Genomic DNA, 24100 nt, shown 5'->3' with positions numbered 1-24100 from the left:
GGTTAGCAGAGAGATTGGAGTACTAACGCACAGACCATGCTCTGGGGAGACTTCTGTCTCTATGCAACAAAGCCCCACTCGGGACATGCTGTAACTGCAGCTTGTGGATATGGATGAGAGTTCAGCCCACTGGTGCAGCAGATACAGGCGGCCAGTGTAAGGAGTCGCTCTAACTAAAACTGCACAGCCAAGGCGGCATGTGGTAATGCAGCATGCTATGCAAGCGCAGGACACAACCACGGCAATGGCGGGTGGGTGTTTTATTTTCTGTAAAGCCAAAGCCTGTGAAGAAAAACTATTTTCTCGCAGAGATGATTTAGGTCAGAACTTCCCCTAAAAAAGATCTGAGGCAGCAAGGAGAGTTATGAAGGCAGTCTGTGGAATATTCAATGCTGGCAATTTTGAGAAGAAAATGCATGGTGCTCCCAGTAATGTGCTCTCTGGACACACTTCCCAGTGTGCACAAAGACCCCTGTGGAATGCTGTCCAGGGAAGTGACCTGTGGAACATGCTCAGTCAATGCCAGACTGCTGAGCACTGGGGTGTAGGGGCTGAAAAGCAAGCAGTGGTGCGAAGTGCACCCATTAGAAGAATCTCGGCCCGGTTGTATGAGAGCACAGAGCGGTTGCCAGGCTCCTCGCAACTGTACACCAAGAGAAAGGGCTAGGCTGAATGCTTCCCTGTGCAGAGAAGGTTCTGGAAGGAGATTCAGGAAACTCTCACTGAGCTTGCTTCTGGGAATAGACTCAGAGGCCTGGGGTGGGTGGCAACCTATCCTTCCCCTTATACCTTCTGAAAATATTTGCATTTTTTTTTTTCTACCAGGTACATGCATTACTTTCCCGGATTTTTGAAAAAAAAAAAGAAAGAAAGAAAAAAAGAAGAAAGACCAGAACAAAGGCGCCAAAGCTGTGCAGGCAGGCTCCATCTTCCTTCCAGGCCTCTGCACCCTGGGCCTCAGAGGCTGTGCAGTGCAGCCCAATCGGCTTCAAAGAGACAAAGTCCAGTGGGTGAAGGAAACAGGATGATTCACATCGATAAAAATTCAGCTTTAAAAAAAGGCTTCCTCCTAATATAGAAGCTGGGTTAGGACAGTATTAGCATATTTCAGAGGCGGCACAGGCAGAGTCGACGGGAACCCAGAAGTTCGGAAGCCAGTTAAACAAACTGCCCGAGTCCTCCTCTGCCTCTTCATCAGGGCAGGAAGAGAAGCAGCCCGTCTTTCTCACGGGACTATTAGGAGGATTAAACGAGACAATGTGCATGGAAAGAGTGTTCTGAAAATCTGAAAAGGGTAATGCAGACACCAGGCATTAATTAGTGTTATTACTGAAAAATCGAGACTGCCATGATTAACTGTGAAAAAAAGAAGCCGGGACTGTTTTTTTTTTTTAGGTTCTAAATATACAGCTTATAATTACAGAAAGTATCATCCTGTTCCTGACTTGAACAGTCCTGTGGCATAATTTTTATTTTTATTTTGGAATGGGAAGTTAAGCTGAGCTCCACCCTAAGCTTCACTCTCAATCACCTACTTGCAATGGAATTTTGTTCTAAAAGACCATCCCACCAATCCCACTGGATGTGAAGAGAAGAGTGAAGTTCCAGCGTAAGGGAATGGGAGTGGGAAGGCAGCAGCTGATGCTCCCCACTCCCCACAAGCTCCTCATCTGATAAGGGGGCTTAGAGAGCTGTCAGAGAAGGTGGGCCCTGGGGAAGGCACTGGCAGTCAGGGACTCTGCAGTGTGGTGCTGGCCCCTTCCCAGCTTTGATTCCTGAACAGCTCCTCTGACACCGACTTCCACAGCAACACACCCCACTGACGGGTGCACACGGTGACCATCAGCTCACATAGCACCCCTTCCCACAAAGGGTGGGTCCAGCCTAGGAATCCTTCTCAACACTGTGCTCCAGGACAACCTTTTCTGTCCACCCAAGCTGGTCTCCACGTAGAGGTCTTTGGCATAGTGAGTGACTTCAAATAGCTAAACAGAGAACTCTGTGACTTCACCCAGTAGAGTAGCCTCATGGGCAGGTGTGGATTTGCTCCATCTTTAATAGTTGTGTGACCTGCCCTTCTCAGGTCAGCCTCCTGCCCTGTAAATCCAAGCAGAGGGTTGGGCAGATACCCACATGTGACACTCAGCGAGGGATTGGGAGTGGGAAATGGCCACAACCACTGTCAGCTGTTCACCTCCCACAGGCCAGCCTTTAAGCAAAGGCCCTTGCTGTGGCTTATCATGTTAAGCCACTGCCTGCGACCCCCCAGCCTCCCACATTTGAGCACTGCATCGGTTCTAGTCCTGGCTGTTCCACTTCCAATCCAGGTGCCTGCTAATGCACTGGGGAAAGAGGCGGAACATGGGTCAGATGCTGGGAGCCCTGCCACCTGTGTGGGAGACCCACATGGACTTGGGCTTGGACCAGCCCTGGCTTTTGTGCCAATATGGGAAGCGAACCAGTGGATGGTTCTCTCTGTATCTATCACGCTGCCTCTCAAAGAGGCAAGTCTTCAAAAAGGGGGAGGTGTGACTTCACCCTGAGCTCGCAGAGCTGTCAGACAACCATCCACAGCAGCTGCTCCATTTCAGTACAACCGCTCTCAACCAGACGCACATCCCACAGGGACCCACGAGGAAGGCAGCAGTAAGACAGTTCATTTCCCATTATAAGAATCCAAGGCAAGGGAGGAAGAAGTGTGGACACTGGAGCCAGCTACAGCACTGAGGGTATCGCTTCTCCAGGAAGACCTGGAAGGAGGTGCTGGGCAAGGCAGGGTAGCAGAGATGGCAGCGGCTGGAGATGAAAGGGACAGCACAGATGGGCACTACAGACTTCCTCCCCAAAGACTGCGCCCTGGAGAGTGCAAAGGCCAGTCCACTGACGAGGTCCACAAATGAAGTTGAGGCACGAGGGCAGAGGTTCTCGGGACGAGGGATGGTCACCCTTCCCTGGGCACAGTCCCTACAGTGCGAGGATGCCAACACAGGATGCCACTGTCACAGAGATTCCATTCCCTTGGTTAACTCCAAGGACAGCAACTGCACGCCTTTTGGATGTGGGAACCATGCCAGGGCATCCAAACCCAACAAGGATCCTGAGTCAGAAGGCAGACCAGTAATTTAGCACCTGTTCATTACAATGCCCAGGAGTGGTTAGGCCCTAAAGGCAAATAAACCTGGAGCAAGCCGGGCTGGCAGGGGCAGGGCAGTCACTGCCCACAGAGGCGGATTCAGAGCAGGATGTGAGTGAGGGCCACAAGAGGTGCCATCTGCCAGGGGACAGCCTGGGGAGTGTGGGGAGGGCGGAATAAGCAGGAAGTGAGGTGACTGGCTTGCATTGGCTGCTAGGGTGGGGAAGTCAAGGCCAAACAGGGCGGCCCCTGCAGGCAGCGGGTTAGACCTCAGCAGGCCGTGACTCAGGTCTGAGCAACAGTGCCAGGCGTGGTGGGGATGATCGACTTGGGATAAATCCACCAGGCAGCAGCACTGACTGAGCTCACTGCAGGGTCCTGCAGAGATGGGCCCCTACTCCCGGGACCCTGGTATAGGTAACTGGTTTCTTGCTTTCACCCAGTTCACACTTGAGTCAGGCACAACAGATAAGGCCCCTGCCCTCCCCCAAGGGAACAGCTGAGCGCAGCCACAGGCATTGGCCGTCTAACGGCCATTGGCCTGCACGCCCAGATCGCAGCAGGAACAGGTGCATGGGGGTGCACGTGGTCTGGCCTTGGCACACACATGCTCGGCAAAGCTGCCCACCCCAGATTCAGGTCAGGTTTACTCAGCAAGGCGGGAGAGAAGGCAGCTGTGTCTCCCTCAGATTTTGGGGCCAGAGATCTGACTAAGCCCCTGGAAGGACCTGGTAGAGGAGATAAGGCAACAAGCAATGTGGCAGGCACACGCAGTCCCTGCCCTAGAGGTGAAACGAGTCTGGGTGGTATGGGGTGGGAGGTTGGAGGGTTTTCCAGGCACAGTCTAGGTGCGGCAGCCCTTGATGTTCTCAATAAACAGAAAGGAAAAAGGAGAAGCCTGTCGCAGGCTACCAGGCTACCAGACACGCAGCACAGAAATGGCCCAAACGGCCCTCCACACTGGCAGCAGGCTGCCGGCACAGGCAGAGCAGGTGGCCGGCTCGGCACGGCAGCACCTCACTCAGAAGCCAAATAAAGAAACCAGAGGCTGGTCCCCTTCTGCCCTGCCCTCTCCAGGCAGCAGCTCCTGGGATGACCCTCACCCCTTCTTCCCACTCCCTTCCCTCCCAACACACACACACACACACACACACACACACACACACACACACAGCCCTATTGGTAAGTTAATCACAACTGTCAGAATGAGGCTGGGTTTGAGGGTGCTGGGAGCACTCTCCCATTTACAGCCAACGTCAACTGCAGCGAAAGGTTCTCCTCGGCTGTCAGCTTGATTGGAACGCTTTGCTTCTCACCCCAAACACGATGCCCTGAAGAGACTGGCGAGGAAAAACGGGCCATGTCGCCATTCCCAAGCCTGGCGAAGGCAGGGACAAACAGTGAGGGGAAAAGAGGTTTCACACTGAAAGGGCATGTGCAGGTGCCCTCAGAGCTGAGCCAGTTCTGAAACAATTTCATTTGGGGACTTCCAACTTGCCACTCTGTCCACCTTCACTTGATGCGCCAAACACGGAAAGCAATCATTGAGCTCCAAACATGAAAAGCGATCATGAAGCCCCCACAAACAAAAGCAGTGGCCCCCTCTGTGTCTCAGGCGTCCTCCCCCTAACAAGTTGGTGGGGGGCTGTGGCAAGTGCTCCAGACAGATGCCAGCAAGGGGCTCAGCCTAAAAGATGGCTGCACGGTGCTAAGAAGAATGTATGCCCTCCCCCTTTAATCACCCACCCCAGGGGCCAGCAGCCATCGCCCCCGTGAGTACCCACTCCAGGCTCCAGTCCCAGCTGCTCTGGTTCCTATCCAGTTCCCTCCTAATGTATCCAGGAAGACAGTGGAACATGGATCAGGAGCTTGGGCTCCTGCTGCTGTGTGAGAGTAATGGATGGAGTTTCTGGCTCCTGGCTTCAGCTAGGTATAGCCCAGACTACTGCAGTCTCTGAAGGGTGAACCAGCAGAGAACTCTTTCTGTCATTCTCTCCGAATAAATAAATACCTTTAAAAATCCAACCCCCAAGTGTACACACACACACACACACAGGGGTGCATATAAAGGCTGTGGACATCAGAATGGAGCCATACCCATCTGCACTAGAGTAATGCTGGCTTTGACATCACACCTTAGTGCTGGGAGACTGCACCTGCGGGGGCAGCTTGCAGGAGGCAGCACAGGACTCTGGACTTTTTTTGTGACTTCCTTTGTCTCTTTAAATATGATAGTGCATGGAAATGTCAGGCAGCACCCAGAAATAACCACAGCCACTCTTTCCCCAACGACAGCCTGGTAGAAAGAACGTCCCAGAGGTGACAAGATGTTGGTCCCCAGAAGAATTCAGAGCCATTATGTCCTTCAGTTATTTCATGGCAAAGACCACGAGGTGTCGGTCACCTCCATGACATGAGTCTGCTGCCCCTAGCCCAGGGAGCTCCTCCACCTGCCAAGCCTGCCCATAATCCAGACTACTGCCCTGGTCTGGAAGTTCAATATTTAAAATGCAGTAGAGTGATGAGGAGTAGGTTTAAAGTGCTATTCCTAGACCCTGCCTCCAGCAAGCGTTGACTGAGGTAAGGGATTTTGCAACACTTCCAATACACTGGCTGAGAACAGAGCCGCCCCCTAGGGCCTTGTCAGATCCCAGGTGGGTCTTTAGGAGTAGATCTGGCGCGGGCTGCCCCCAGCAGAAAGTGGAGGGAGAGCCAGCAGATGCTCAGTACCCCTCAGCAAGGTGCCCCTTGAACCTGCAGAGAGCTCTGCTTCTAAGTACAAGGCAGGATGTCTCCAGGCCCATTCCTCCAGGAAGGCTACAGGAGAGTCCAGGGGAGTGCAGAGAGGAGCCACCAGAGATAGCCCTATGGAAGTCTCCCACCTTTACAACTACTTTTTAGTGAGCGTGGACGACACACTGGGCAAGCCTCACACCATGCTTACCACACTGCACAGGGAAGGTCTGGTTATCCCTATGCTAGGGAATTGAGGTTCAGAAAGCTCCAGAATACACAAGCAGATTGCAACAGAGCAGTAGGTGAACTCAGCCAACCAGCAGTTACGATTCTGGCTGCCTATAGGCACTTCCGCCCCAGCTGCTGGTTCTTACCAGCATGGATGATGCATTCTGCTTCAGAAAGCGCAGGTGTTTGGGAAGGCTGTGGATGTGGGGCCTATTTCTTCCGGTGTTTCTACTCAGTGGCATTGCCAAGCCTTTCCCCTTTGTAGCAGGCCTAATCCTTTCAAAAGCTCCCTTGCCCGACCCCTTTCTCCCTCCCTTCTTGTCATCCTCTCCTCTCTTCCCTTTGTTCCTGAGGTCCCATGCATATCCTTCTATGTCCCCTGCCACCCGACTATGGCTCAGGCTCTCATGCCAATGAGGACTCAGCTTCTAGCCGGGTCACTGACCTACCGTCTTCCAGGGGACACTGTGGAATCCTGTTGGCTTGCAGGTTCCAGATATAACCCATGTTCCACTCCAGGCACACCTGGTGGTCTTTGAAAGGACGTTCGAAGGGTGGGATGGCCTTGAGCAGAGTGTAATTCTTGGCTACGGCGTGCAGCAAGTCAGCTTCCCATTTCACATTCAAGTCCCTGCCACCGCTGCGGCCGCCGCCGTAGGTGTGAGTAATCCAGGCTCGGAGGATCACCGCGGATACGGAGATGGAGTGTCGGATGAAGTAGTCGTCTCTGTAAACCATGATGCTTGGGAATTTCACGTGCACTATCTGTGTCCTGCTGGTGTGCAGGTGCTTCTCGTTCTTCCACCTCTTCTTATACACAGGGATGCTACTCCGGAATTCGGACGACACAATGGCCTCCAGATTCACCACACATGGCTGAGAGCACAAGTACTCGACCGACACTGCCGAAACGTTGCGGACGCTGCCTTCGAAGACGGTAAAATAAATAAAGTCTGTGTAAGTCTGCTCAGCCTTGGGTACCACGGACGTTGTCAGAGAAGTTTGCCTCCCCAAAGATGGTGCAAAATTCTGAAAAATCCCAGGGGAAAGAAACATAGTGTGACACATAGAGAATTAAACGAACAAAAAAAAATCATCATAACAGTTATGTGGATCATGATTTTCCTGGGATTAAAAAAAAATATCAATCTGAATAAAGGCATCGGGGAGGAAGATACAAAGGTGTTGAAACTACTACTGAACGATTGGAAGGAACCCAACAGACACACACACACAAATGAAAATTAGGCTACATTACACTCATTCCCCAGCCTCAGCAGCATCTGCTGATCAAAATGTGACTTTCAAAGCTGCGTGGCAATGATTCTGGGGTTGGCTTCCACACGCAGGAGCGGCTTCCCAACAGAATCAGAGGCAGCAGTGCCGGCCTTCCAATGAACACAAGACAACCCTGGCTTCAGAAATCTTCCACCTATTGTCCTGACTTCAAATGGCGGTCAGACGCCACCAAATCAAAGGCTAGGAGCCGAGTTCAAAGTGCACCCGCGAGGGAACATAGCAGGGATGCCAACCTGGCCCCTTCTGCTTCTGTTAAGCTTGGAGCCAGGACAAGCCGGCGTGACGGCTGGAGCAGCAGGAGGTTTCTATCACTCCAAATCACACAAACAAGCCCAGAACACGGTCGGCTTTGTCTGATTTTTTCCCCAGCATACATGGATGGTCAGATAGGTGCCAACGAAGATTTCAGCGGTGCGCTGACTTTGCAAGTTCTATTAGTGATGGACATTTCCCTCACAAGAGACCAGGGCAGCTTGGTTGCAAACTCGAGGCAAGCTCTTGCATTTAAACTACTAAAATGCAGATACTCAGACCTCTTCTAGATAAGACTTTGTAACTCAGGTAGCTGCCACACAGCAGTGCAATGGTCACACCAGACCACTGCACACTGCCTAGGGTGTCTAAGGTACAAATACAAGACAGATAGCAGGAGGGAAAGAGAATAAAAGTTGGTGAGATGGGGAAGCCCTTATAGATTGTAGGTAGGGATGCAAAATGGTGCAACTGTTCTAGGAACCAAATTCGCAGTTCCTCAAAACATTAAAGTGAAAATTACCATAGAACCTAATCTGATTTCTGGGTATCTAACCAAAAAAAGCTGAAAGCAAGGACAGGAAGAGATGCTTGCTAAAAGCAGCTCAACTGTACACCGACACAAGCAAACTTCACAATGTTGGTGGGGCTGGATACACAGAAGCAGTGGGTGTAACATGGAAGGTTCTTACGCAGGACTCAACAGGGACGAAACTCTGACATACGCCATCGCGAGGCTGACCTCGCGGATGCCAGGTGAAACAAGTCGGACACAGAGGGACAAGGACTATATGAGCTTGGAGCTGTGACATTCTTGGAGACAGAAAAGGGAGCAGGGACCATGAGGGTCAGGAGGCACGGGGGCAGCTGGTGTCTGACAGCCAGAGCTCCAGCGTGGGGTAATGAAGGGTGCAGGTGGGGCCCGGCGCCGTGGCTACCGGCTAAAGTCCTCGCCTTGAATGCGCTGGGATTCCATATGCGCACTGGTTCTAATCCCAGCAGCTCCACTTCCCATCCAGCTCCCTGCTTGTGGCCTGGGAAAGCAGTTGAGGACGGCCCAAGGCTTTGGGACCCTGCATCAGCGTGGGAGACCTGGAGGAGGTTCCTGGTTCCCGGCTTCGGATTGGCACAGCACCGGCCGTTGCGGCTCACTTGGGGAGTGAATCATCGGAAGGAAAATCTTCCCCTCTGTCTCTCCTCCTTTCTGTATATCTGACTTTGTAATGAAAAAAAGATAAATCTTTAAAGAAAAAAAAAAGAGTGCAGGTGGTGGAAAGCAGCACGAGTCACAGAGCACTGAACTGCACGCACTTAACCCTGGGCTGCACTTGGCATAGCAGGTGGTCCTATATTCCACTGTTGATACAGCTCCCTGCTAATGTGTCTGGGAAGGCACGGGAAGATGGCCTAAGTGCAGAGGCTCTGTACCCACAGGGGAGATCTGGAAGAAAGTCCTGGCTTCTGGCTTTAGGCCTGCCCAGTTCTAACTGCTGTGGCCATGTAGGGAGTAAGCCAGTGGATAGAAGATCTCTCTTTCTCTGTGTGTATTTTCTTCTCTCTCTGTAATTCTTGCAAGTAAACAAATACGTCTTTAAAAAGAGAGAGAAATGATTTTAAGATAGTTATATTGTAGACACAGCGGAAGAAGCCACTTTGGTCTCTTCCAAGGAACAAGAGCTGGGAATGTCTGTCTTCTGGCAGCGCTGGAGGGAGGCTCCAGCTGGCAGCCAGGACCCCATGTAAGCATGGCGAAGGCAGACCATGGTCAGGGCTCCACTGACACAACCTGGGAGCCCAGCACCCGGTCAGTAACGCAGCAGAACGGGACCTAGGGTGGGCTTCCTGGAAGAAAGGAAAGGCAGGATCTGGGTCCTAGAGAGCACAAAATTCCCACCCCAGGACTACGGTCCTGTATCCTACTGACAGCAGAATACAGTCAGGGGCGGGGGATCTCCTTGAAACAAACTGCCACTCATCCTAAGAGAAATGCAGATCAAAACAACATGGAGGTAACATTTTTTGTCTTGTTAAAATCACCAAGATCAAAGAGTCAGGTAATCCAGGACATGGTCAGGGCTCTGCTTGGTAATGCAGGTGGCAGCCACCTCTTGAAGGCCAATCAGCCGTTATCTGTATGTAAGTAGACATGCACCTGCCCTCTGGCCCAGGAATTCCATTTGTACAAGTTTATTCTATAAACACACACAAAGCTTTGCAAAATGATAGACACACACACACAATTTTTTTTAAAGATTCGTTTAATTTTATTTGAAAGATATATTTACACAGAGAAGGTGAGAGAAAATCTTTCACCTGCTGGTTGAGTTGAGCTTATCTGATACAAAGCCAGGAGCCAGGAGCTTCTTCCAGGTCTCCCACGTGGGAGCAGGGTCCCAAGGCTTTGGGCTGTCCTCCTCTGGTTTTCCAGGCCACAAGCAGGAAGCTGGACGGGAAGCAGAGCAGGCAGGACATGATCAAGTGCCCACATGGGATACCGACACTTGCAGGGGAAAGATTAACCAAATGAACCATCGTGTCAGGCCCCCACACACACATTTTGACTGTAGAACTGTTCATAGTGTTAGAAGTTGGTACACCTAAACGCCCGTCAAGATGACTATTTACGTTACAGTGTATCTTCTTGAGGAATACTATACAGTCGTTAAAGGGCGCAGATTTCCCTGTGTACACAGGGGCCCACTCTGATACAAGATCTTTTTTTTTTTAAATTTCATTTATTTTTATTGGAAAGTCAGATTTACAGAGAGAAAGATCTTTCTTCCTCTGGTTCACTCCCCAAGTAGCTGCAATAGCCGGAGCTGAGCTGATCCGAAGCCAGGAGTCAGGAGCTTCCTTCAGGTCTTCCATGCGGGTGCAGGGTCCCAAGGCTTCGGGCCATCCTCTACTGTTTTCCCATACTACATGCAGGGAGCTGCAAAGGAAGTGGAGCTTCTGGGATACGAACCGGCACCCACATGGGATCCTTGCATGGAAGGCGAGGACTTTAGCCACTAGGCTATGGCGCCGGACTCTCTACAGGATTTTTAAGCAGACACAGAAATATCATTCCTACATATGTGTGCATAGTTACTTGAAGGCACCCAGCATTGGTTGTCCCCTTATAAGGAAGAGGAGGAGGAGGCAAGGAGACAGGTAAGAAGAAGACAGGCAATCTATATGTGATCTCTCTTTCCCTAGCTTTTGAATTTTGCGTCCCTTAAGTATTAAAAAGAGTCGGGGGAGCAGCCAGCCTATCAGGTGGCAATGTCAATGGGGCTTCCCCCAAGGGCAGAGGGACAGGGAGGGGAAGGGCTGGCCATGTGTGCCTTCCAATTAGTCATGGGAAACCTGTGGGAAGACATGCATGAAGGGGGCTGGGTAAAGTCCACACCATTCCCCGCAGGAGGCTTCATTGCTCTCTGTCCCTGCTGCTATTTCCAAATTACAGGGAGACAACAAATATAAAAGTAATCTCATAATTAGCAGGGGTGAACGTTAGAGAGGTCGGTTCTTTCGTCCACAGCCACTTCTTCATTGTGCCAACAAGGAAGTGACAGCCCAGGGGCGACATTCCGTGATGTGACCAAAGCCCAGAAGCTCAGAGCTCCTGTCCTCCCCTCCCCACTGCCACCCAGAAACACCTGTCAGGAAGATCAAAGACGTGCCACTTGCTGTCTGCTTGGAGACTCCATGCCGAACTCTGCCTGCCCGTCCATAGGCGTGCCCAGCGCTTGTCTCTAAGTGACAGCTCATTCCTTCAATCGGTCAGCAGCACCAGCGTGCCATCCTGCAGCTCGCTGTTGAGCCCACAGCAGAGAACCCCTCACCCCCACCTTAGCCATCCCCAGGGCTGGAGCTGAGCAAAGCTGGGCCAGGACCCAAGCACACACAGGACTCAAAGCCAGGCTCCCATGGCTTCCACTGCTGGGCTCCCCAGGACACACACTTTGCTCGCTGCACCAGACACTCCACCACAGGGCCCAGGACATGCCGTGACACGTTAAATACAGTATCTCATTCTTTTCAAAAGGACATGCACCTCTTCCTGAGGGTGCTTGGCATGGCACTGGGACCCCCGCATCCTGTTCCCCAGTGCCTAGGCTCTGTCCCCACAACTGCTTCTGATTCCTGCTTCCTAGTGCACATCCTGGCATCCACTAGTGTTGGCTCAAGTAGCTGGTCCCTTGCCACCTGTGTGGGAGACCCAGATAGAGTTCCAAGACCCTGCCTTTGCCCTTGTGCAGCCTCAGCTATATTTGGAGTATGAACTTACAGATACAAGCTCTGTCCCTCTCTCTAACTCAGATAAGTAGAAATATTTTTTTTTGAAAAGTCATCTCATGCTTATTCTTATCATCTATACCATAACATCTTACCCAGGCCCTGGGTCCCATTTGGCCACATCTTAGATGCTGATGGCACAAACTGCAGTAAAAAAAAAAAAAAAACCTTTTTACATGCAATGCTGATGAAAGGCCATTTAGTTGCACTCTATTTCATTGCAAAGTGCACTTAATAAGGACTGTGTTCATTATTTTACATCTGATGGTAAAACAGCCCGCTCCGCTTTCCCGCATTCAGAGGTGCGGCACGCAGAGGATGGTTCAGTTTGTCGGAGAGCCTCGCACCACGGCGCTGTGGACAAAGGAGGACATATGCCTCCTGCCATGCACTCCCAGGGCCTTCCTTCCATTCAGAGCCAAAAAAAGATCTCTGCAGCTTAGGATGGAGATTACTTTCTTTTCACCTGCTTCCAAGCCTCAAGAGTCGTAAAAGCCAAACCCAGGGGATGGCAGCTCTGGGTTTATGCTAGCCACCTGACAGGCACACGTCACGTGGTGCACCTGTAATGTGGCTCCCGCCTGTGATGTGAGCAGAACATGTGCACTGGATTCCAAGGCTATTATATTTTAACAAAAGGACTGTGACACAGCTCATCAATAACTTTCATAAGGATTGCATATTGAAGTGTATTTGGATACATCAAGTTCAGTAAAATAAAACATTAAAATTAGCCACATGTATTATTTACTTTTTCAGTGTGACAAGGAGAAAATTTCTTAACCTATTTGTTGATTTTGATTTGAGAAGCTCAGACAGCAAGCTCCCCAAATATCTGAGACTGAGCCGAGGCGGAAGCTGCTAGCAGGGAACTCAATGCAGGAAACCCAATTACCTGGGCTGACACTGCTGCCTCCCAGGTCAGCCCTGGCAGGAACCTGGAGTCAGGAGCCAGAACTGGGTACTGAACCCACGTATCCCGATGCAGACATCCAACGAGGCCAAACACCTGCTCTGAGAAACTTAAATCTAGGTCTGTATTTTCCACCGCATGGCATAACTCTAGATGAGATCTGCAGACGTTTCTCACCAAATGAGTGGCCAGAAGGCAAACATGGAATTTGTGGGCCACTCTACACCTGTTGTCGCCGCTCAACTCTGCTGGGCTAAAAGCAGCCATGGAGAGACAACAGCCAGTCAGAAGGAGAAGTCCAGGTTCCCACACAACTCTGTTTATAAGGCAGACAGCGGGCCATGGCCAGGACAGGCTGAAGGCGGAAGTCTGGAGGCCCCTCCTTGTCTCTCACGCAGTGGCAGGTACCGAAGGACATGCACCATCATCTGTCCCAGCACAGGAGATGGGGCAGGAGTAAAACCCAACCACTCTGCCATGGCATGTGAGCACCTACGCTCCCAATCAACAGCTTAACCCACTGTACCACCGCACCACAGTTTTGGAACAACTGTTATCAGTAGGAGAAACAGGAAAGATAACTAGGTGCAGTCGCATATATCTACTGTTAACGGCACCTGACTCTATAGATCTTCTTTTAAGATTTATTTATGTGAAAAAGCATAGTTAGAGAGAGAGAGGAAGAGACAGAAAGAGAGACAGAGAAATCTCCCATTCATTGCTTCACTTCCCAAATAGCCAAAATGACCAGCTCTGAACTGGTCTGGAACCAGGAACCAAGAACTTCCTAGGCTCCCACCCAACTGCCTGGGTGCAAATAATTTGGGCCATCCTCTGTTGCTTTTCCAGGTTCATTAGCAAGGAACTAGATTGAAAGTGGGGCAGCCGGGACTTGAACCGGTGCCCACATAAGATACTGTTCTCCATATGGGATGCCAGAACCACAGTTGGCAGCTTTACATGCTGCACCACAAGACCGGCCCCTCCCTAAACTTCTAAAGCTTCCTGGCTGTTGGCGTTGACTTACTGATTGTTTCAGGGAACACAGAAGTTGGGGGGGAACCTGAAGCTGGGTTGGTTGGAGAGATAATTTCACTGACTGAAATGAATCATTGGAGCTACAAGACAAGCCTGGGCGACAGTGAGCACAAGAGGCGTGTGTGTGGGGGGGAGGTCAATGTTTTCCTAGTATAGGGCAACGTGCTGAGTCCAGACAGGGTCTCAGAGCCCCTGTGGCGGCACGTGCAAATCTGATATGACCGTTTCCAGGAGGCGTCAGCACCTGCAGTCTCTGGGCCCCTCAGCGGTGCAGGAAGCTGGCGTCCTGCTGGCTGGAGCTGACCCAGCGGGCGGCTGCTTCAGCGGGAACCATGGGCCATGGCCACCTCTGCTATGTACAAAACCAACAGCGATTAGCAACACATCACACTCTAAATATTGATTAAGCCGAAGCTGATTTCCTGGCTCAAGTCATGTGTATGGTTCTAAGCTGTTTGCTGCCAGGAAACTAAGGCCATTAACTTGGAGAGTCTCGGCTACAGGCGTGACACGTGTCCCGCTTCCATAGGCGTTTCCGTTTGGCAAGCTGCATTCACACAGCTCCAGTATTATCCACGCATTCCTCTGGTGAGAAGCAAAGAGGCCAGAGTCCACATCCCCATGACGACTCTAGCTTGCAGGACAGAGTGCGGCACACAGTGAGTGTTCTTATGACATGAAGCACTGGGCGTGGGAACGCCTGCCCTCTGCCTCAGTGGCCCATGCCAACCCACTGTGCTACAGCCTGGGGCACTTGTTCAGAAGCCCGAAGACTGGATCCCATCTGGAACCCCCACTGCCCTTTTAACGGTCGTGCGTTCAGCCACATCACCTCTTGCAAGCAGCCCTCGGCTCTTGACAGCCCAGGGGTCTTCTGTGAGGGGGGACTTGGAGACAGTGAGATCAGGGAAGGTGACCACCCTCCCTCCCCAGCACGCTTATTTTATCCCTTTAGACCTTTCACAATAACCTGCAACCTTCTAGAAATTTTCCACTGCTCCACATCAAAAATACCAGCAAAAATATCTACATTTCCCATCCCTCTGCTGTCTGTCTCTGCTGGATTTCTGTTCATCTGGCAGGTTCATCCATGTTAATGTGATAATGCAAAAAAATATGGAGGTAATGTCATACATCTGCATTTCTATGCCAGTTTGGTGAAGATAATGCATCATAAACAGCCCAAAAGTACCACAGCTCTAAGCAAGATATGTGGGGGGTGGGGAGGTATTTCGTGGCCCCCTGAATGATGTCATTTAACAGCCACACAGTCATCCCACCCTTCCAGAAGTTACCAATCTGCTCTGCACTCAGCTGTGCCGGGAAAGGTGCATGGGGCCTCATGGATGCGGTCATGCCCCAACTGAGCACTGGCCAGAGTGAGATGTGACCCAAGACACTGACTTCCTCACCTCGGTCTAACTGTGTGCACGCTGCCATTTCTTTCTTTCTTTCTTTCTTTTTTTTTTTTTTTTTTTGATTTTTATTATTATTGGAAAGCCAGATATACAGAGAGGAGAAGAGACAGAGGAAGATCTTCCATCCGATGTTTCACTCCCCAAGTGAGCCGCAACGGGCTGATGCGCGCCGATCCGATGCCGGGAACCAGGGACCTCTTCCGGGTCTCCCACGTGGGTGCAGGGTCCCAAAGCTTTGGGCCGTCCTCGACTGCTTTCCCAGGCCACAAGCAGGGAGCTGGATGGGAAGTGGAGCTGCCGGGATTAGAACTGGCGCCCATATGGGATCCCGGGGCATTCAAGGCGAGGACTTTAGCTGCTAGGCCACGCCGCCGGGCCTGCTGCCATTTCTTTTTAAAGGAGAGGAATAACTGCTTCGTGTGTGTTCGTGATAGAAGACTCAGAACTAGAGATCTAAATGCATTGGATTCGGCCTGGGAAGCAAGAATCAGATGAATTTATGTATTTTCTGGATGAAGGGAAAAAAAAAACCCACAACTGCCCAAATTCCTCTTAGGATGACTGCATTTGATTCCTTTAAACAAAATCAATAAGAGACTATTCAAATAGGCAGCCTTTGCTCTGAAGAACAGAAGAAACCTGGCTGTTTTCTCTATGTGGTCCACGTGGTGTTGTTGAAGGAAGAGACAGAGAGATTGAAAAACCTTAAATTAATTTAAGTCGCAGTTCGTGAAGTTCATTTCCTCCTTTGAGTCCGTGAGCAGCTCTGATAGGCGGCTGATCACAGCGTGTCTGCCTCTCCCGTCCCTGCCCATTGCACCCCATCAGTCACCTCAGAGAATCCTGGCTCCTGAGCACTCTGTCTCCACACTGGCTGGATGCAGCTTGCACAGGTCGAAGAAGGTCACTGTATTAGCTTAGAAGGCCTACTTCTCTCATTTCTGCTGACTAGAGAGAAGCAAAAATTCTGTGTATGTCAACAAAGCAAGCAATTAAGAACGGGTGGTGATGTCAATACAGACTTCAAAACAACGTACCTCGAGAATCATTTCCCAGAACAGCACCATTGCTTCCCACAGACCTAAACATCACAGTGTGCAAGTTCTCCTCTGCACCACACCACCATGATGGATACACCTGTCGTGGCACATCTCCCCCATACGATTGAACACACTCTCCTTTTTTAGTGGGTTTCACAGTATTTCAGCAGGTGCCTGCTGTGTGGGAGACTTCTTCGCCACTCACTTCCAACCTCATACTCTCCTACAGAACTTCGCAAAACTTGTCACTTTTAACCTTCCCAACAACCCTGTAAAGGAGACAGCATTGCAGTAAAGCTGCAGAGAGAATTCAGAGAGGTCAAGGTCAACCAGCAAATTCCCAGAAGCTGATTCCAACCGGCCTTTATACTTGCCACTGCTTTCCGCATCCAGGTGAGGGAATGTGGGAACTTCCATAGGTCATCTCAGTGTGCCATAAGTCCTTGAAAGAATACGCACTACCATGCACACATACACTGGGCCAAGACAACACACACACACACACCCCACACCACACACACACACACACACACACACACACCCTGGGCCGAGACAACACACACCACATCTCTCTCTCTCTCTCTCTCTCTCTCTCTCACACACACACACACACACACACACACACAGGCCCAAGACAACTCCCAGCATCAGGAGCCCCTCCTCGAGGTCACATAGCGAAGGCAGTCTGCTCAGCCCACTCACAGGGCACAAGGTCCTTTCCCAGGGGAACCCGGTAAGTCAATCAACTGTAGAAGTGAATTCACCGGAGGCTATTTATGGGCTCCTAGTGACTTGTCGGGGATGTTTCTTCCTTCTGTTCTGCTTTTCCTCCTACTCCTGCAGAAGCCCACAGCCAGCCTGAGGCAGAAGGCAGAGGCCAATGCTGTGGCTTAGCATGAGCTACCAGCAGGATGATGGTGTGCTATGGCTTGGGTGTCAGAATATGACAGGGCCCTCCAAGACCATGTGCAGGAGACTGGCATCCTCGAGGGCTAACATTAGTAGTACTGGAAAGGTGGAGACAATGTAACTCCAGGGTGTTGGAGGCAGTTACCTCAGAAGACTAGATGGATTTGGGGCAGCCGTGTGGAGCCCTAGAGGCTTCATAAAAGACCCCAAGGACAGACAAACAGGCTCCGCCTCTTGCCATGTTACGGATACACACCACCCCGCCACTCCGCCAGCAAGAGCACCTTCCCCAGGAGCGGAAGCAACACCCTGCCCCCATCAAATCTTAGACTATGACCGTTCACAACCTTGAGCCAACATGACCCTGCTCCTTTCTGCACTAGTCTGGCTCGGGCATTTCCTTACAATGACAACAAGCTAACGCAACGTGGAGGCCACTGGCTGTCCTGTGACGTTGCGGGATCCTGTCTGTATTTCTAATGCGTTGACCACTCTTCCTGGAGCTGAGTGACTCGGGATCCTAGGTGGATAACCAGTGGGAGGCAGCCACTTATAAAGAAGCCCATCCAAGACTCACATCTGGCCCAGAGCAATGGCTCAATGCTAAATCCTCACCTTACAAGCACCGCGATCCCTTATGCACACCAGTTCATATCCTGGCTACTCCACTTTCTATCCAGTTACCTGTTGTTGGCCTGGGAAAGCAGAAGATAACCCAAAGCCTTGGGACCCTGCACCCATGTGGGAAACTCGGAGAAGGCTCCTAGCTCCTGGCTTCTGGCTTCAGATTGGCTCAACTGCATTGTTGCAGCCATCTGGGGAGTGAACCAGTAGATGGAAGATCTGTCTCTCCTCTCTGTAAATCTGCCATTCCAATAAAAATAAATAAATCCCTAAAAAAAGAAAAGACTGTCATATCCTATCTGCCAACAGCCCCCACCTGGGCTGCTAACATCCTTTGATTTCCTCCTCCAGTTGTCCAATAGTTACACATGTCCACTCCGAATATTTCAGCTCTACAGCTGACATCAATAGTGGCCACTGTGAGATTTATTTTCTCATTTAAGAAAGAATTACACATTGGAGACCGGAGTTCAGACTGGACAAAATTGCCTACCAGAAGCTCCATTGCCGCAGGTTGGCTATAGCCAGGTGTGTGGAGGAAAAGGACAAGCTAACAGGGTTTACAAAACGGCCAGGGGGTCCTGCCTCAGCAGAGCAGTCCCGGGGCACCAGCCACCTCAGGGGAGCCACACGGTGGCCCTTGGCTTTCCAGGCACTGGCCCTCTCGGAGGAGGCTCTTTGCGTCTTGACCTCTGGTGACCTCAGAATTTTCTGGCAGTTGCCGGACCTGGGATCATCTTTTCAGAAATCTGCTTGGCATCGTTCCGTGACTTATCTTTCAGTGCTCATCACAATTATTCATGCTTTGGCAGTATCCTAGCTACAGTCACAGTGTCTTCCCTGGGAGAATACTGAAGGTGACCCTGTCCCCTCCAGTGAAGGAGGACAGCACCCACCAGCACCGCCATGCTCAGGACCCTGGTTCCAGGACACATGCCCCCAGCCATCCACCATGAGCCGGGATTGCAAGAAAAGAGAAGGGCACAAACGGGCACCTGGCTCCCATTCCAAGCTACATTCAAGCAAAGCTAAGTGCCCGACCCTGCCAGCCACTTCCAGACCGCAGGGCGCTCCAAGCCTTTATCTTTCCATTACCGACAGCAAATATTTTCTGGTTTTACCCGTTCTCTCTTCAACATCCTGCTTCTAGTCTGTGGCCTGTGCTTCCTGCTTTGTGTATTTCAGGTTGCTTTCAGTATGACCTCACATCCTGGCCACTGGCATGGTGGCAGCTAATTGCTCGAGCTTTGCTAAGAGTCGCAATTTATGCACGAGGATGGGTTACCGGCGGCAAAATGCAGAAGGGCCTACACCAGCATGGGGAAGGGCACAGGCTTCGGGTGTAGACAGACCTGGTTTAATCTCAGACTACTTGTGGCCTTGGGCAACTTACTTAACCTCTCTGAGCCTGAAATCTCATGTGAGTGAAGATCCAAAGGGCTCCTGCCTCAGAGTTCCTACTAATGTCAACATTGAATCACGTTTTTAAACAAGTTGGTCCAGGGCAAGCTATGATGACATGGACTTCCAAGCTGCCCCACAGCATCGCCGCTCTACTTCCAAGCTGTTCTGGGCCTCTTGCCTTCCCATTCGGCTCTACTGCTAGTCTCCAGTACGCACACCTAGTCCCCTGACCCATCACTTCCTCCAGAGGCAGAATCCACACAGCTACGCATCTATATTGTGTCTCTGTCCTTTCAAGCAGTGGCTTTTGGGGACCCACACACACCCAACTTCCAAGGGATCAAGAAGTCTTTACGAACAACCCCCCACCAGGAACCATGGCGCCCACCCTCTAAGCAAGGGTTCTGCTTGACCCTCTCTTTCCTTGGCAAAGCGGCTCCCTCTTTTCCCGCGGCAGGCACACATCAGAAGCCTGTGAGAGGGAAGCACAGGCAGGGAGCCCCGACAGTCCCCGTCCACACCGTTCCCTTCGCTTGCTGCCAAGACATTCATCCATGCTCTAGTTATTTTCCACATCACGGTATTTCCTAGTCTCTCCTTCCTGAGCCCTATCTCACTCTTGCACCATCTCTGGCCAGCCTGCTATGCTGGCACCCCCACTCTCTTGCAAGGCCCTGGCTCCCCACACAACTTCCTTGGGCATTTGCTCCCTCACCTGTCCCCACTCCCCACCCGACAGACCTCCACTCAGGTTTCACTCAGGCCACTCTGATTTCTTGAGATGACCCTCCTGGGCAGGTCCTGAGACTCCCTTGTGGATTTCCAGACACCCTGGACTTGATCGTTTCGCGTGCCCCCACTATGTCCTTTCTGTGTCTGAGTGGCCACCAGCGTCTTGTGTATAGGGATCATCTTTTTGAACTGAAACCCTGACGTTTGATAGGGTAGTTTTATTTATGAGCCTGCATCCCATAACCCTGCGGCATAGATTAAATAATAATATCCCTTGAGCAGGGAATAAAATCATTCATGCTAACTGACAACTTCTTATGAAACTGGGAAGTAAATCCAACCACAAAATTGGTATTGGCTGATTTTGGAATGTGAATACCACCACGGCTTACTCAACAGGTAGATGTAAAGGCAGAACTATAACCTGCGCGTTTTTACAAGCTCTTGCATCAAGAAACGAAACAGCCAAGAAGTTAAAAGCATTCAGAGGAACTTGGACTGGGTGGCAAATTTCTTTGGAATCAAATTCTAATTCCTGACACTAGCTCCTCAGTAGTGTTCAGCTTCTGAAGCAAGGACTCCACATAATGACAATGGCACAGAAATGGAAAGAATTCTGGACAATGACACTGCTCATTTTTTTTTAGCATTCTTTGAATTTCCTATTACATCAGTTTCATGATTCAGCATTTTCCATTTCATTTATTTACAGTAATATATGGCGAGATAACCCCGGGTTTCTCCAGGATCCTGGAACATAAGGTAGGCTGGACAGGAAGGGTGTCGCCTTCTGTCAATTTACTATTGTTTCAGAGAATTCAAAACCAGAAGCCAGCAGCCCTCAGTGGAACTCAGAAAACAATCCCCCCACCACCTCCCCGGATTCCGAGGGTCTCCATGGTTCAGGGGATTTCAAATGAGCTGGTCTGGAAAAAATAGGTTACAGCCGTTCAGTCGATGACTGCAACAGAAACGTGTAAATGGCAAACTGACAACGCATAAGCCAAACAGTGTCTGAAATGACAATGTTCGAGACGCAGCTAAAGTCACCACTCTGGCGGTAAGCGTGCTTCCAAAAACTCGATTTCTTTTTGGCATCCACAACTTGGCTGGAGTGACCAAGGCGGAGCTGGAGAGCGCTGGAGACGCGAGGTGCGGAGGCACAAAACCGTCCCGGCTACGAGCAGCCGCGGAACTCAGAAAAGGGTCGGGGCGAGGGGTAGGGTGCGGAGAGAGACCAAGTTGGGCAGGGGAAGGAAAGCAGTCGCGAGGAGCCCGACAGGAGAACCAGGGAAGGAGGGGAGGGAGCTGGAGAGGTGTGCGTCGCGGGTCGGGGAGCAGACGTGAGGGCACTGAGGCTCCCGGGTGCACCAGAGGACTAGAAAGGATCTCCAGGGGAACCTGGCGACTAGAGGAGCGGACGGGCGACCAGAGCCGCGCGGCAAGTGCGGTGCAAGCGCCCCGCTCCGCTCCCGCGATACCCATCCCAGGTGCCGGGAGCGCCCGAGGCGCAGTGGCGAGGAGGAGCGAAAACTAGCGTTGCTGTCCCCGCCGCGCGTGGCGGGGGTTCCCCCCAACCCCGGCCATCCCCACCTATGTCCCCGGGGCCCCGCGCGCAAGGGAGAACCCGAGCAGGGTCCGGCGCTCACCAGGTAGCAGAGCAGGAGTAGCGCACAGGCAGGGCGGCCGCCGAGGCCCGGGGGGACGCCGCCGCTCGGGGGGACCATGGCTGCGGCCCGAGCGCCGACCGCGGGCGGCAGGGGTTGCTGCTGCTGCCGCCGCGGCCACCGGCTCCCCACGCCGCGCCGCTGCATGGCGAGGCCGCCGGATCCGGGCCGGAACAGGTCACCTGGTAGCAGGGACCGGCCCCCGCCCGAGGCACCTCCTTCCCGCCCGCCCCCGGCCGGCCGGGCCGCCGCGCGCGGGGCCACCTGCCGCCACCGCCGGACCCGCCACCGCCGCCTCCGCCCCCGCAGCCCCAGCCGCTCGCCGGCTCCTCCCCGCCTCGCACTCCCCGTCCCCTCCCTGCTTCCCTCCCTCCCCCTGCCTTCCTGCCCGGCCCGCCTCCCGGCCGCTCCCGCCGGCCCCGGCTCCCCCCTCGGGGCAGCGCACGCCCACGCAGGTGGGGACCCGGCGAGTCTCGCCCCTTGGCCGCCCCGGGTCGAGTCCCTTCCTTCCCGCTCCTCGGCCGTCCCCTTCGGCGCCCTGGCGCTGGGGCGACCCCGCACCTCCCCCTCCGCTTCCCTGTCGGCCTCTGCGCTCCTCTCCCACCGGCCCCTCCTCCCCACCCCTCTTTTCCCCCCCACTTCTTGCTCCCAGCCTTCCTCCCGCGCGCTCTCCTTCTCCCACCCGCCCCCTTTGCCAGCCGCGCCGCCCAGTTCCTGCCAGGGCAATGGGTTTTTGTTTGGTTGCTTTTTTTTTTCTTTTTGACTGGGGGAGCCATTCCCGGAGTGCGCGGGGCGGGTGTGCCCCCTGGAGTTGTGCCTGGTCGCGGCCCAGCCGCTGCTGCTCCCCAGGGTGGATTTTGACCCCTGACACCCAGCACCTGGCCACCTGCGGGACCGGGGCCGCCTTGCCGCTGGCGTGTTTGCAGCCGGGCTGCGCCCCACCCTGCCAGCTAGTTCATGGCACGTTCTGGATGTTTCCCTAGGGTTTTGTGCGGTGCCGCCGCTGCCGCCGCGCTCTTTGTCTTAATTGTCCAGAGTCTCAGCGCCCAGAGCGGGTTTGTATTCGATCTGCATCCCCGTACTCCGCTTCCACTTTGGACGGAAAAGAAAATGCATTCATTAGACCACTACCATGAGCCTGGAGCCTCAAAAACAGCGAGGGGGGAGGCCCTTGAAATGCGCTCACAGCATTGTTAAAAACCAGGACACATCCTGGGCCTGGAAGACGCAGGTTGGGACCAGCTGCTCACTGACCCAGGTCTGTGGCTCGGCTAGGGAAGGGCCTGCTGCCATCAGAAGACCACCACTGGAGCAGTCGTGGCCGTGTGTGGCCACCCAGACAGCTGCTTGGAAACAGTTAAGCCACCTTGGAAAGTTCGCAGAAGCCTCCCTTTGGCACAGGGTGGATTTGTGGGGATTGGAACTAATAATAGATTGGGAACCTGAGAGGCCGCCTGGCCTGTCCCCATGGAAGTGCCACCAGCGAAGGTCAAGTCACTGCAGGCTTCTGGGAGACTGCAGGTGATGTGGGCCGCCCAAGCTGGTTTAGAGCTGCAGACCCGCTGGGAATTCCTCGTGCCTGGACATGCCCTTGGTGCCAAGATCCAGACCCCACCCAGCTGGGGATGTCACATCCCAGCTGAGTCATCCCTGGCTTCTGATTAGGTCATCTAGGACCTGTGACCCCACGCGAGGTCCCCAGCCTCCTCTCCAGGGTAACACCTTACAACCTTGAGCATGTGGGTCATCAGGAGGGGATGAAAACCCACGTGTCTGCAGTCTGCTTCAGTCAATCTCCATGGGGTTTGGCGTCTGCATGGTTAATAGGATCCCCTGTTCCCTGCCAGAGAACCCACTTTCAGGCCATTGGCTGCTTAAGAATGGGTCACCAGGGCTCCCTCCACAGCCAGCTGCCCAAAACACGGGTGTTAGGGATGGATGTCCCTCCTATCTCTTCCCACTGCCACACAAAGCACTTTAAATTCTCCCTTGTGATGTGTAGCCCATTTGTTCAAGCCCATGTTCAAAGACACGAAAGATGGGGTGACTTTGCCCCAGTTCCTGTGTGTGTTTCTTTCTGTCAGGTCAACCCATCCTTTTCATGTACGTGGAAGGGAAAGGGTGGCCAGGTTAAGAGCAGGGCAGAATGCATGCCTTCCTCTTCCCCTTCCTGGAGTTCCTCCTCCTGCCTTGCACACAAATCGCCATGGTCCGTGGGGAACTGAATGGCTCCCGTGGGTTGTTTGTAATGGAGATTCATGGCATCAGAGTTCTAAAAGCTTTGAGAGCCATAAGGATTTGCGTTCACCTAAGTGGAATCTGTACAGAGGTGTCCCTTGGTGGGGACTGGGCTATTTTTAAGCCGGTGCACGCAATTGCTTGCTTATTCAGTGTCTACTGTTGCGTTCCGGGTATCTCTGAGCTGG

General features: G+C 52.5%; 1 protein-coding gene across 1 annotated transcript in view; it reads right to left on the bottom strand.

The window, feature by feature from the left end:
• SEL1L3 (SEL1L family member 3) overlaps positions 1-21941 on the bottom strand; it is a 100006-nt gene extending 78065 nt beyond the window's left edge. Inside the window, exons 1-2 of the mRNA XM_004579168.4 lie at positions 21657-21941; positions 6547-7126 (exon numbers count right to left, since the gene is read on the bottom strand). Of these exons, the coding sequence (XP_004579225.2) occupies positions 6547-7126; positions 21657-21821 (745 nt within the window). The 5' untranslated portion in view covers positions 21822-21941. The remainder of the gene's footprint in view (positions 1-6546; positions 7127-21656) is intronic.
• Positions 21942-24100: the final 2159 nt, after the last annotated feature.

The sequence above is a fragment of the Ochotona princeps genome, chromosome 11 (genome assembly GCF_030435755.1).
Source record: "Ochotona princeps isolate mOchPri1 chromosome 11, mOchPri1.hap1, whole genome shotgun sequence".
In the NCBI taxonomy this organism is placed as follows: domain Eukaryota; kingdom Metazoa; phylum Chordata; class Mammalia; order Lagomorpha; family Ochotonidae; genus Ochotona; species Ochotona princeps.
The sequence above is the reverse complement of the archived record's forward strand: the minus strand, read 5'-3'. Positions and strand labels throughout refer to the sequence as shown.